Here is a 15,180-nt window from a genome sequence, read left to right on the forward strand (position 1 = left end):
TACCCATCGGATGAATGGCCTCCTTAGGTTGACGATCACTAGGTTGCTCTGCCATCTCCATGATGCACGAGCCTTAACCTATTCCATTATTTAAGCCGGGAAATTCCTTCATTAGGGCAGTTGATTTCCCAAGAAGCCTGAGTCCGAGGACTTTGCAAAACCTGGGTTTTGTGCAAGGCCTATGCGTTTTATCTTATGTACTTGACTTTTCTCCCTTTAGGCTTGAGTCCGAGGACCATGCAAGCCTTAGGTTCTGTCCAAGACCAACGTCTGCATTAGTACTTGGTTTCCCCTTTTAGCCTGAGTCCAAGGACCATGCAAGCCTTAGGTTCTGTCCAAGACCAACGTCTGCATTAGTACTTGGTTTCCCCTTTTAGCCTGAGTCCGAGGACCATGCAAGCCTTAGGTTCTGTCCGAGACCAACGTCTGCATTAGTACTTGGTTTCCCCTTTTAGCCTGAGTCCGAGGACCATGCAAGCCTTAGGTTCTGTCCAAGACCATCGTCTGCATTAGTACTTGGTTTCCCCTTTTATTAGGCATTTCCCGAGGTGCCGAACAGGGTGTCCCTGGGCCTCCATGCAAAGCGGGCCTGGGCCGCGAATTCAATGGACCCGCAGATTAAGAGATATTTCTGCAACCTCTGGCCATGCAGTACTTCTCTGACGCCCCAAGGATCGAGGCGCGCCTTTACGAGGCTCTTTGAATCTCTTGGCTGCAGTTGACGTTGGAAGTTGAGCCAAGACCACTTTGTCTGTAGTGCTCCTTGGGACGCCGCATGAGTTGACTGCCATCATCTTGTCTTTTCGAATAAATAGGAGGGAGAAAAGGTTGCTTTATATATATACACCCCTCCTTTTGGTTTTCTCTTACATCACGCCTTCCATATCCGGAGTCCTCCTTTCTTGGCATAACATGTTGAAAACGAGGGTTGGGAAGAAAGAACTTCCTCCGCCGCAGAAGCGCCGTGTCTTCATGAGGCTTATAACAGTAAGGTGTGGGCACAGGAAGCACAAGTTCAGGGGAGTACTCCATCTCCACCGAGAGGGAAAGGAATCTTCCCCTCTTTTAGTCAAAATCCGAAGCAGGTTCTGTCCTTGCCAGAGTTTTGGTGAGGCAGAAGAAGGGTTTTTCCCCATCAGCGCCTCTGCTTTGCGGTAGGCGTATATTTAGAGAAAGCCCCACCACCTCCAACTCCCTACACCTTTTCTTCAACGGTGTCAGGTTCAAGTTGGGTCTCTTTGGCTGCCTGAGTTATGGGCAGGCAAGGGTGCGGGGGAAGAATAAGGTCTCGGAGCTGTAGCCAACCTCTCCTCCGACATACCTCCTCGGCTTTCTCCAGCTTTCTTGTATTTTTCTTTTTCTTGCTTATGTAGTAGGCTTCGACGTAGGCTGATTCCAGCTTTTCATTGTACGCTGTACTATCTCTTCTTCATAATAAGAATGGAAATTTCTTTACTTGTTTTGAGCACTGTTTCTTTGACAACACTGTTTCTTGAATGGGTGTGCCCTATGTGTGCGTTTCTTCAAGAGTATTTAGAGCCGAATGGCTTGAAGCATAATTCAACTAACTCCAATTTATCGACAATACCAGGCATTACATCGGTAATTCATAATAAATGAAACTTAAGAAAACTAACCGAGATATCGGTTGGATATTCTGTGATAAGTGCGTGAATATCGTCCAAGGCTGATGATTTCTAAGCAATCCATCTGAGCAATCGACTGGGATATAGGGGGTTCCAGTGATGTCTTCATTGTACTTGGTTTCCCCATAGGCTTGGGTCCGAGGACCATGCAAGGCCTTGGTTCTGTCCATTACTTTTAAGATGTCATCTTTGTACTTGGTTTCCCCATAGGCTTGGGTCCGAGGACCATGCAAGGCCTTGGTTCTGTCCATTACTTTTAAGATGTCTTCTTTGTACTTGGTTTCCCCATAGGCTTGGGTCCGAGGACCATGCAAGGCCTTGGTTCTGTCCATTACTTTTAAGATGTCTTCTTTGTACTTGGTTTCCCCATAGGCTTGGGTCCGAGGACCATGCAAGGCCTTGGTTCTGTCCATTACTTTTAAGATGTCTTCTTTGTACTTGATTTCCCCATAGGCTTGGGTCCGAGGACCATGCAAGGCCTTGGTTCTGTCCATTACTTTTAAGATGTCTTCTTTGTACTTGGTTTCCCCATAGGCTTGGGTCCGAGGACCATGCAAGGCCTTGGTTCTGTCCATTACTTTTAAGATGTCTTCTTTGTACTTGGTTTCCCCATAGGCTTGGGTCCGAGGACCATGTAAGGCCTTGGTTCTGTCCATTACTTTTAAGATGTCTTCTTTGTACTTGGTTTCCCCATAGGCTTGGGTCCGAGGACCATGCAAGGCCTTGGTTCTGTCCATTACTTTTAAGATGTCTTCTTTGTACTTGGTTTCCCCACAGGCTTGGGTCCGAGGACCATGCAAGGCCTTGGTTCTGTCCATTACTTTTAAGATGTCATCTTTGTCGTCTTTTCTCTATATTGATTTATCTTTCGAAGGTCAGCCCCTAGGCCAGGGAGGGAGGAGCAGGTTCGAGGCCGCAAGCCCCTAGAGCTGTCTGCTCCGTTGGCAGTGTAAGGCGTAGCCCCCAGCAGAGGCTTATGGCGGAGCAGTAACTGTACGTCGCCGGAGATGGGAAAAACTCGTAAATCTCCGGTTATTGGAGAGCTAACTCATGCACCACCCGTGCCAACGCACAAGCGATTTCCCACAGACGGCGCCAATTGTAGGGACACAAAATCTTTAACGGCCCGACAGCGACGTTGGGCTCACACGCGATAAGTCCCTCACAATAATATTTGTAGAGAGTGGGCTTGAAAGGCCAGCGTTGGATCACAGGGGGACATTTCGGGCCGGACTTTGGGCGAACCAACATGAGATGATGCTTTGGGCTGGATGTTCAGGCCCTTCGATCTTGTATTGAGGAGGATCTGGCTCCTCGGATAGTGTCCGAGGAGCGGTGGTGTTGTCCCCGATTGCCCGTCGGCGGGTTTTTTAGGTGATGTCCGGCGTATATTCTTCAGACATTCTCTTTCATCAAGTTCTTTTTCAGGAGCTCCATGGGCCTCCCTTCTTGGTCACATAACATTTTCTTTTATACTAGCCTACGTTCGTCGTCCTTCGTCCACGTGTAGGGTCGATCTTTCCAGGGCAGATATCTGTCCCATCAGTCTAATCCCTGAATTGTGGGAGATGGTCCATAAAGCCTAAAAATCCGGCTCTGTCTGGGGCGATGTCATGTCAATGAAGGATATTTAAAGACTATTTCCGTGAGATATTTTCTGATCTTTCAAGTCTGCCTGTATCCCATTCTTGTCAATGGGGTTCTGGGCTTTCCGAGGACTGAGCGGTCCTCGGACGTACCTTTGAACCACACCGGGCTCACTATTTTTGGGCTTGGGCCCTGGCCTTCTTTAGTTTGGTGACCTGTGGACTCCCCATAAGCGAGCGAGCCGGGCCCATAGACTGTTGGGCCCCACAGTAGTAATTCCAAATTATAATCGATGCAAATTATTAACTTTTTTCCAAAATAATAGAAGAGTCTATGAGCACGTGTGTGAGCGTGTGCTCAGAGGCTTGTTATTTGATAAAATAAATTAAAAATGACATGACATATATCTTTAATCATTGAAAATTAAACCTTGGTTTGATTTGAAATGGAATTGGTTTGATTTGAAATGGAAAGGACAGCCAAATTGGATATGATCACGAGTAAAAATTTGAAATAACTTGATTCAATCATAACGGTTTGTCTTCAGCGGGCTCATTAATAAACTTTAAAATTTATCATAAATTCAGAGGTATTAAGTTTTATTTATACTAACCATCGCGTACCCTTGGTGTGGTGGTCACTCCATAAGTATAAGTGCTTGTGGAGTGTGGAGGCAAGGGTCAGGGTTCAAGTTTTTAGAAGAGTTTCACACATATATACACTTAGATTAGGCTAGAGTAGAAATTCTATCTTGTATCAAAATTTTTTTATTTATACTAAAATGGGATTAATGTGGTTGATACTAAAATGCAAATTGCATAATTTAAGTTTAATTGAAATTTATTTAAGTTTTTTAATTTTATTTTCGTTAATTGAATCATTTAAATTTTAAATTTATTAATTAAATTATTTTGTCCAATTTTCATTTTAAAAAATATTTTCATATGAAAAACATTTATAATTAATAAAAAATTTTTATAATTTTTTTATGTGAGCATTTTCTATTTTTTATTTATTTATACTATTATTTAAGGCACTTTCTCTATTTGAGATCCTCAATTTAGATGCCCAAAATACCTTAAAATTCTTCTGTTTCTAAGACTTAAATCATAGGGTTAGACATGTAAAATTAGTAATTTAAAAACTCCTAAATTTTAGCTAAATAATTTTTTTTTCTCCCACTTCTACATTTCTCTCTCATGTTAGTTGTCAACTACTAATACAACTTTTAATTTTTTTTTTCCCACAAACATACCATTTTTTTAATCATTAAATTGTTTGTTCCCCCCACCTCCACCTTTCTCTCTCACATTAATAGACAAGTACTAATACAACTTATTCTTAAAATAAAAAATAAAATAAAAACTATTATGAATAAAATGTGTAAACTCAAAAAATAAAAAGCCAATATATAGGAGTATTAGATTAGATATCTCTTCTAGTTATTAGTTATTTGCATACTTAATGACAATGTAAAAAGATTTAAATTGAATAAATTTGAAACTTTAGAGGGGAAGAGTAGGGTTAGAAGGCTAAAATAAATTTTAATCAAACTTAAAGAGTACAATTTCCATTTTAGCTTAGAAATAATGAAATATTATGACTACAATATTTTCGAAACAAATTATAAGTGTGATGAGCAAAAAAATAATTTAAGTAATAGGTTGAAATTAAAATCAATAACAACTTAACACTTATAATTTGTGGCATAAGAGCGTATAAAAATGTTGTAAATGCTGCATTTCTTAAAAAAAAAAAAAAAAAAAAAAAAAAAAAAAAAAAAAAAAAAAAAAAAAAAAAAAAAAAAAAAAAAAAAAAAAAAAAAAAAAAAAAAAAAAAAAAAAAAAAAAAAAAAAAAAAAAGAAGAAGGGAAAACACGGCCCAGTTTAGTTGTTAAAAAAGAGAGATGAAGCGGGCCAGGCCCAGAAAGATGAAAAGCACAGGTAATTTGCTGTATGAGCGAGCGTAATAAACAATACACATCCCTTCTCTCCCAAACTCAAAACTCCCAACCAAGGGAAGGGTTTAAGAGAAAAATAAATTAAAAAAAAAGAAAAAGGAGGAGAGAGAAGCTGCATGGTTCGTCAACTCAGTGAAGAGACGGAAATGGCGGAAGATAGCGACGCTCATGACCAACTGCCGCTCGATATCGAGTCTCAGATTACAACCGCTATGCAATCACGCGTCTCTCACTTCAAACAACAATCCGAGTTTGTCTTACTTCTCTCTCTCTCTCTCTCTCTCTTTGTGCCCTAATTTCTTGTTAGCGCGGAAATTTAAGCGCAAAACGGTGTAGTTTCTTCTCTTTAGTGACCGAGAAACAGTGTTTTTCGTTATAATTATTTGTACAAGCTTAATAATAGTTGTGGTAGTTTATGCATTGATTTAATTTCAGGTTTTGTGTGTTATAGGCTTTGTAGTTCAGGTGGTCATGGAGGCTTATTCTGGGTGCTGCACAATTAACTCATATGTATGTTGATATGAAAACTATAAGCATTTTTTCGTTGCTACCCAAGATTTTGTAATAGTTGTGTGGGTTCTGGTTAACTCAACTGCTGAAATCTCTTGTGGTTGAATATGAGATTTGGGGTCCGATGATAAAGAGCAATTATCAAGGAGTGGACGTTGTAGGTTTAAACTATCTCTTAAAAAAAAAAATTGTGTAATAGTTCAATTTCTTTTCCTTTTATTTTTTGGTGAGTAGGATTTTCTTAATAAAGCCCTTAAAAGGGACACAACCCAAGTGCACATGAGATTGACCAAGAAATCACAATAGTTGAATTTTGTATAGGAGTGTATATCTCCATTGGTGTGTTACTTGGAGGCGACAGCTTAGTCAGTAGCACCGCTATTTCTTGTGCTTGTTTAAGGAAATCTATTGATTTGTGTTTGCTGTGGGTTTTAGGATGGGAATGTTATGGTCTTGGAGTTTGTTATGGTGAGGGAAATGATTTTGGATTCGTAGATTAAATTAGGCTTAGGGAGATAGGGTTTGAAAGGTGAAAAGGGGTGATTTAGGGAGATGGGGTTTGCATAACCTAGTGATGGCCAAGAGCTTTGTAGCTCAACCGGCACCTCCTAGTGTTTCAATGAAGACATTCATGGGTTCAAATCTCCCCTCCCCTTTTGTAACTATCGAATTATATAAAAAAATAGGTGAAATAGATAATGATAGGTTGTAGGAATTTATTGGCAGCAACAGTGTTTGGTATTTTAAGGCTGGTTTGATAGGCTATTTGCTGGCTGAAGACTTGGGGGTTTTAGAGTTTCAAGTGTATAATGAAAAGAGTTTGCTTTGGGATTGTGAAGAATTAAAGAGAGAATTTTGTTGCTGTTCTGGAACTGTAGGGAGAGGAACATGAACAGTAACAGTGCATTTATTTGGTGGCAAGAGAGATTTGGCCATTTGTGTTTACCCTGTTGGTATATCTTGAGTGGTGCAGAATAATGTGATTTAGGAGTTATAGGTATTCCTTGAGTATAGCTGACATGGTACTCCTCACCAATAAAAACAAACCACCTAATACAAAAACATGAGATAAGCTCAAAAAGTCATGTGAAAAAGTAAAATTTTGTATTAGGTGGCTTGCTTTTATTGGTGTGAAGTACCACGTCAGCTGAATTATGGGAATCCCTAATAAAGTGATCTAGTCGCTTGCATGTTGGCACCGGAAGTGTGGTTGCGAACTATAAAAATTTGGAATGTTGTTCTCTTGTGTGTGTGGAGTGGACATTCTAGAGAGAAAACTAGTAGGATGTTTGATGGTGTTGTACTTGCTCAGCATGTTATTAAGTCTTTCTTTTTTTCCTGAGACAATTGTAATTGCATGACTACTTTAGGCAGTGTCACTGTGTCAGTTTCACATTTTGTTTTTTTTGAAATTTTAAATCTTCTAAATTTTAAAGTGTAATCTTTTAGGAGTTGCTTTGATACCCACTCTGTGTATTTGACCTTTCTCCTTTATGTAATAAAATATGAAAATTATGCCTTGTCGGACATCAAGAATTACTGATTGAGTTATTGGTGATATTATAAATGCAATTACTGATTGATATTGCACATCCTGTTAATTCTTCTTTCATTTGTTGCATACAATTGGGGGTTCAAGTGATAGCCTAGTTGTAATGGCATCTTTTGTGGTGTCCCATTTTTGTTGTTCAAACCCTACCTCCCTCCTCCCCCACTATCTACCTATCAAAAAAAAAAAAAAAATTGGTACTTATATAAAATAATTGTTGCACACAATTGGAACCAATTTATTTGTTTTAACTTGTTTCATTAGTACACTAGTAAGAATAGTGGGCCTTGATCCTGCTAGGGGTCATTCAAAGTTGGATTATTCTCTTAAATGCAGTTCTTTGACATTTGAGGGGGTACGAAGATTGTTGGAGAAGGACTTGGGCTTGGAGACATATGATTTGGATGTGCATAAGAGATTTATCAAGCAATGTTTGGTGAAGGTATCTATTTAAATTTTGGAACTCTTCATCCGCTTATAATCTATGTTATAGTTGGCATAGAACATTCCATAATCAACATGTTTTTCTTTTGAATTTGTATTATGTTCTCATGTAGGGTAATACTTTTCATAGTATCTTATTTCATGCCATTTTTATAAATCAACATAGCTATTAGGTGCTATGAGGTTCACCTCAAGAACATTGATTTAAAAACTGTTTCTCTCACTTGTGAAAAAAAATTGTTTTTCTCACTTTTAAGGTAAGCAGACTCCCAAAATTGTGTTAGTCTAAACTCTGTTTACATTTCCACCTTTTGCAGAACAGAATGGATGTAAGTTTTTGCAGAACAGAATAGTGGAGGCAAAAAATGAAGAGAACATACTCTTTAAGATGTCCCTTTTTCTCTTTGCCTGATATGATTCCCATTTAGACATTTAATTTCACACCCTACTAAACAAGAAAAGAACTTATATGTTTTGACATTCAATTGAAAAATGAATGCGACTTTCATAATTTCTAGGATCCATAAATTCCAGAATGGAAGAAGAAGCAAACTCTCTCAGCCCTTGACCTTCACTCAAGCCTTCTTATTTGTATCACTTATGGATAGCTAGGAGATCAATCTTTGAGGTATCTGTGCACGATAATCCTCTTAAAGCTTGATTGTAATTTTTGAGACATTTATTGAAACCTCTAAATGACTGATAAAAATTATTATGTAATTTGAGAAATATTTGTAAGATAAAGTTGTTGAGACTTCCCATTGAGTTAATATATCTGTAAATCAATCAGTAGAAATAGGGGATTGTTATTATTTGATTTGTAAGTTGCACACTCACTCAATGCATCTTGACTGCAAAAATTTACCCTACAACCCAATCTTATTATCATCATCATGTACGGTTCTGTAATAGCTTTATTAATATTTATTATTGTGGTATGTTTTTGTATGGCTAAGAAGGTTAAATTTAAGGTTTATGGTGAACACTTACAGCATTTTATCTTCTTATAAAAGCATACATTGCAAAGAACTTTCTATGATTACCATTATAATTGCCTTTGGTTTTGAGTTTTTTTCTTCTTCTGAACTTGAGGGTTGAGGCGTTGCTTGATTTAGCACCCTCAAGGAGGTCTTCATCTTGTTTCTCAGTAACAAACTCAGTGTTTATATAAATTGAATACTGCACTTCCTACTGCTTTGTAGTGTCAGCTTGATCTACTGGTATAAAGGATAAATCTGATGTAGCAGAAAGGCCCTATCTTTACAGCTGATAGAAACAGTAATAGGATTAAGTGGGAAGATTTTACAATAAAGCAACAGAATTATCAAACATAGCAAAAATATTGGAGTTGGGAGTTTAATGTTTGAGTGTGCGGGTTCAAGAGACCACTTAGGATTCCTAATGGATTTCTGAGATAATTTTGTATAAGATATCATACAAGACTCTTAAAAGTCTATTTATACTTGACCTTTAGCAGCTGTACAATTAGCCCTTGATTATGCATACATCTCTAATCCTTCCCCTTCAAGAACATTGGAAGTCAATTGCTGGTTCCACAACCATGTAAATAATTAAGAAATCAGCTTTTTTCCATAAAATGGAACATAACAAAAAAAGCAATATGCAACATAAGTAAAGGCTAGTCAGCTATAGTCAGATTCTGATGGACCAGTGGGCCTGTTGGGTTTTACTTTTAGATTGCTTCTTGGATAATCTTGTGTGATAATTGCATATTTTCCTTCACTATGTGATAGTTTCAATGCATCAAATTTTAGATGCTTTCAGACAGATTTGTATGAATTCTGATTGTTGTTAATGTCTAAACAAGTTATCTTGTCTATGATTTGATAAATGTTTTCTTTTCTAAATGCTAGTGCTTAGATGGTGCTGATGATGATAATGACTCAAAGACTTCTGGGGAGATGGGGGAAAAAGGTGTTACTAGAGGAGCACCGGTGTTACTAAAGAAAGATGTGAAGGACTCTGAAGATGAGGAGAAAATGGGAGACTCGCCAGTTATGGGCCTTCTGACAGAACATAAAACAGCCAAATCTGAAAGTGAGAAAACTAATGACAGCAAAAATAAAGAAGTTCTAAGCAAGATTATGATAAAGAAAGCTATTAGAAAAAGAGCTGCTTATGTCAAAGCTAATTCTGAGTATGTTTCCTCATTCTGCAAATTTTTGGTCTATCACATTAATGTACTTTGATATTTGTCACATCCTAAGTTGATTTTCTTTTCCCCTTATGATATGGCTTTGTGTTCATTTATTTATTTATTAATTATTTTTTTTCCTTTTATTTTCGTAAGTTTCAGGTGAGTAGAAGTACTCATCACTCTTCACTTTCATTTTCAGGAAAATTACAATGGCTGGACTTCGTCGACTTTTGGAGGAAGATCTTAAACTTGTGAAATATAGGCTTGACACCTATAAGGAGTTTATAAGTCAGCAATTAGATGAGGTGAGTAAAATTTGTTATAGCGTTGTTAATTTCTTGGAAGTACCTCATACAGTCTAACCTTGTTCTCACTGTCTTTGTTTTTTATCAGGCATTAGAATCTCATGAAGTTTCTGGAAAAAAACCAGCAACTAATGCCACGAAAAATGTTAAGAAAAATTCCTATAGTAAAGCATCCAAAAGGGTCAGCAGCAAAGAGAATTCTGATTCCTCAGATAGTGAGGGTGATGAGGAAGAAGAGGAAGAGGAAGAGGAAGAAGTGAAACCTAGAAAGAAAAATGTTCCAAAAGGAAAGACGGAAAACTCTGATGCTAAAAAACGGAAAAGACCTGCAAAGGAGAGCAACATATCTAGCAAGAAGCAGAGGAAGGGTGTGAAAACAATATCAGAGGAAAACAGTGATGCAGAAGATGGTGGAGATGCCTCTGAAGATGGCCACTCTGAACCATCTGTTGAGAAACCTGTGAAGGTTATCTTTTTGTATTTTTCTGCTTCTAATGATCAAATAATACATCCATTGTTGAGTAACTTTTTTTTTTTTTTTTGGGAAATGCAGAAGAAAGAAGTTTCAACCCCCGCATATGGGAAACGTGTGGAGCATTTGAAATCAGTTATCAAATCTTGTGGAATGAGGTTTCTCTTATTTGACTCACTTGTTATGAGACTGGATCTTTGTCAAGGTTGGTGTTTTAACATCATCTCTTTTGCAGCGTTCCACCATCAATTTACAAGAAAGTAAAGCAGGTGCCTGAGAATGAACGTGAGGCCCAACTGATAAAGGAGTTAGAGCAAATACTATCTAGAGAAGGATTATCTGCAAATCCTTCAGAAAAAGGTATGAATTGTAATTTAGCTCATGTTTGGTGGTGATCCCTTGATCTTCAACTGTGAATAACTTATATGCTTATTGAGTTGATGTGGTATACTTCTGAAAGATGTTTTAGAAACCTAGTGAAAGAAGGAAGAAGATGTTCTTGAAGGTTATAGATTTGTCTATGGATGGTCAACAAACTAAATTGAAGTAGGCCACATTTACCATTCTATTTCTTCTTAATCCATAAACCGAGTCGTCTATGGATATTCAACAAACTAAATTGAAGTCGGTCACATTGCCATTTTATGATTTCAAAAGCATACCCTTTATCATCTCTTTACTTAACATGTCAGTTTTTAGTACTTCTACCAATTTGATTTTAGGTCTCCTCTTCCTCTTTTGTTCCCTTGACCTGAATCAAATCACTCCTCACTGGTATATTTATCTCTCTCCTTTGCACATGACCAAACCATATAAAGCTACTTTGTTTCATCTTTCCATCAACAGGAGCCACCCCTATTGATGGCTAAATCCATTAAACCTAGTCTCAAAAAAAAAAAAAAAAAAAAAAAAAAAAAAAGAAGTTCAGACTTTTCAAGGTGATTAATACATTATTCTCTGTAGTTCAGCACCACTACAAAAACTTTTTGAACCCTTTAGAGGTCCTTAAATTACTTGAAATTTTACAAGCACACTCAGAATGCATGCGTCCTGGTTCTCGTTAAATATTCAATACCAGCTCATTTTCATACAACAACAACAACAACAACAACAATAATAACAAGCCTAAATCCCAATATATATTTTTTTTGATAAGTAACAAAACTTTATTAACAAAAACTTCCAAGTATAAAGGGTGTATACAAAAGAAACGATATAAACAGTCTCTCAAATTACAGTTCTTGAGAAATTCTAACAAGGAAAAAAAATCAAACAATTGTAGAGCTATAGTCCAATCCGTTTAGCCTTAATCCCAAATTTTGGGGTCGGCTATGAATCTTGTTTTTATAGATTTTTCTAAATTTCTGCTAGGTGCCAGACTATATCCCTGATGGATTTAATGTACCAAACAATAATAAATTATGCAATGTGTGGTGATCCCTTTGTTGTGAACTTGATTAAACTAAAGCCACATTAACTAGCTTTCATTTAAGCCATCTGATGCTTCTAGAGTCACTCTATGTCATTTATCATAGATTTTTAACTACTACTGGTCCAGAAAATACCTGATAGACCGCACTGCACCTAATTTTATAAATTAAGAAAATATGGTGAACCTCTATTATTTCAACATGGGATTTAATACCACAAACTGGACATTAGTTATTAAAAACTCACCCAATCAATTTATACATGTACTTACATCATTCAATCCAACAACAGAACAATACACTAACAAACAATCCAAGAATATTGATTTTAAAAAAGCAACACCTTCACAGTTGACTAAAATCTAAGATTCCAAATGATGGCACGAAAAGTAATTTTGTTTGCTGTGATTATTACAGAAAAAGTAATTCCAAATAATTTCTACTTCAAATACCATTGGAAAGTATTCTATTGTGGGGATAATTCTTCCTTGAATTTGGTTGAGTCCACCCTTTTAGGTAAGGTCTAAAGGTGTCGTAGGACAAAGTTTAGCTTCAAACCAGTTTGGAGCTATCTCATTCAACACACTATGTGGTGATTTATAATACTATCTGTGTATTATTTAAATAAGTCACATGACTCATTAAAGAAGTTGTGGCAAACTATGCATGGATGGTCTTTTCAATCTCCACATAATGGTTGGAGGAAGATAGCTCCAACGTTTGGAGCTAAACTTTTTCCAGTGTTGCATGGGAGTGTAAGGAATCACGCACCAAAATATGCCATACTGCATCCGGTTGGATACAAGGATTGATGATATGGCTTCTTATGCTCAGAAATCAAAGAAGTGAGAAAGAGCAAGGAAAGAGCAAAAGAACTTGAGGGCATTGACATGAGTAATATTGTACAAAGTTCACGTAGAAGATCCACAACTAGTTTTATACCTCCTCCAAGGATAGCTCCTCCAAAGATAGCTTCTCCAAAGATAGCTCCTCGAAAGCCCAAAATACTAGTTGAAAGTGATGGTGATGACGTGAAAGATGCTGACGAAGAGAAGGTAGAAGATACTGACAAAGAGAATGTAGAAGATGCTGACAAAGAGAAGGTAGTAGAAGACGCTGACAAAGAAAAGAAAGTAGAAGATGCTGACAAAGAGAAGGTAGTAGAAGATGCTGACAAAGAGAAGGTAGAAGACAACAAGGAAGAAGAAGAGCAGGAAGAAGAAGAGGAAGAAGAAGAAGAAGAAGAAGATGATGACGACGACGACGATGACAGTGAGAGTGAAGAGTTTAATGAAGGTAAGTTATTAAGCTCCCTTTTTCTTGATGTTTGGTTACATCAGATGCAACGAAATATAAATGGCCCGAAGGGTTATGGTAATGTGGGTTCTGTGATTGACATTGCTTCTGCTAAAATTCTAGTCAGTTTGTTATTTATGGTTGCATACAAAGCGGTATAACTTGCAGCATCTGATAAGAACTAATTGTATCTGTGACAAACCCATTTGATTATATAACAAATGTTTTTTTATAAGTATTATATATTACTATACTGAATTTGTTGTTTTTGGTCCTCAAAGAAAAGTTGTGTTGGCAAATTTTTACATGACCTTTACCATTGGTTTTTATTTTATTTTATTTAGTAATTCATTAAAATGCACAATAAAGGGGTGCCACCCTAGTACGCTACCATTGATAAATGATTAAAAATCTGTGCCCTAAGTCAGCTAATGGGTTGAGGTGCTGTAGAGGAAAATTAAGCAAGAAAAAAAAAAAAAGATGAAGAAGAAAAAAGGAGATTTGATATGTATGGTGTGGATTTGGTAATCAGTGAAATACAGGATGCTTTCTTTGTTCTCTTCTTGTTCTTACCCTGAGAAAAGCTACTGAATGCAGTATGAGATTTATTTATTTTTGGTTCTGAATGTGAGATGACATCATATTGCTGCATTTGAAAAACTTCGTTTACTACAACATCTAAGCATGTGTGGAAGTACTCAATGCTATGTCACATGTTTAATAGTTTCTGTAGTTGTTAAGTTGCACTGTTTTAAGCTGCTATTCCAATTCACTAACTTAATCTATACCCTTATGTGCAGATGATGATGACAGTGATTAAGTTTTTAATGAGCGAACTTGCAAGATTCCTGACAGCCGACGGCTGAACAATTAGATTATCAACAGTGTAATTTACTCTTCTTTTTTTTCCCTATAATTTCATTTGGGTGTGGCAATGTTAGTCTTTAATGGAGAATTTGCATTCAGCTTTGCCAAGTAGGATTCTATTACAGCTGTGTCAGTGACTCATAAGGGGGTATCCTTGGCCTGAGAAAGTAGTGTAGTTATCTTAGTAGTTATCTATCCTAAGTTTTGTATGTTGATGTATGTTATATTTAGAATAATATGTGGCAAAAGCATGTGGTGAGCCTTTTTTTTTTTTCTCCTTATCGCCCAGAAAACTCACTCCATATCATTTGTTGATACTGATTGGGTGAACGCTATGCCATTTTGAGTCAATTGTAGGATTTGGACAACCCGACGTGAGATTTGTGCTGTTGGTTCTATGTTAATTTAATTTCTGCAAAACCGGTTTAAGGACTGGATTTTATATAAGGCATTTGGAGGAGGAAGAACCTATCCTTTAGGTCAAGACTTAAAAGGTTCCTGAATGAGTTGGATGTGGCTAGGAAAAAGTAGTTCAACATTGACGGCCTTTTGTGAGTTCCACCTATAATAATTTGGTGAGTGACTTATATTTTTGGTTGAGGCAAGTTTGGGTTTGGCCCCTCAAATTTAAAATATTTAGTTTTAATTCTTCAAATATTTATAGAGGAAACTGTAGTTTTGTTTTTGTATTTTTACTTGTGTCTAATTTTCTGCTTATGTGAAGATTGACACGCTAAGGTGACATATTTTATCTAATGTGCTCCTTTTCTTTTAAGGTGCTAAGCATGTGAAAAAAAATGTGCGCATAGATTTGTGGTTTTCTTTTGATTTTCCTCTCAACCAATCCCCTTTCTCAATCATTTTATCTCTCCTCCCTCAGTTGAGCTCTGCCAATCTTCCTTATTTTTTTTTTTGGTCATGAACTTGTTAGATTTGTGTGATGTATATTCATGTTT

The 15,180-nt window shown here is 36.9% G+C and overlaps 1 protein-coding gene across 2 annotated transcripts; it reads left to right on the plus strand.

Moving 5' to 3' along the window:
• The first annotated feature begins 5,221 nt into the window (after positions 1–5,221).
• LOC126698239 (uncharacterized) lies at positions 5,222–14,483 on the plus strand. 2 transcript variants are annotated; one of them, XM_050395342.1, is made up of 10 exons: positions 5,222–5,443; positions 5,645–5,703; positions 7,589–7,694; positions 9,571–9,854; positions 10,054–10,159; positions 10,248–10,625; positions 10,713–10,789; positions 10,867–10,991; positions 12,896–13,357; positions 14,158–14,483. In XM_050395342.1, the coding sequence occupies exons 4-10, from the start codon at positions 9,619–9,621 to the stop codon at positions 14,175–14,177; spliced, it is 1,404 nt and encodes a 467-aa protein (XP_050251299.1). In that variant the 5' UTR covers positions 5,222–5,443; positions 5,645–5,703; positions 7,589–7,694; positions 9,571–9,618; the 3' UTR covers positions 14,178–14,483. The 2 variants fall into 2 exon arrangements, with proteins under 2 accessions (XP_050251299.1, XP_050251297.1); XM_050395340.1 differs by lacking the exon at positions 5,645–5,703.
• The last annotated feature ends 697 nt before the right edge of the window (positions 14,484–15,180 follow it).

This window comes from Quercus robur, chromosome 9 (genome assembly GCF_932294415.1).
Source record: "Quercus robur chromosome 9, dhQueRobu3.1, whole genome shotgun sequence".
Lineage (NCBI taxonomy): Eukaryota > Viridiplantae > Streptophyta > Magnoliopsida > Fagales > Fagaceae > Quercus > Quercus robur.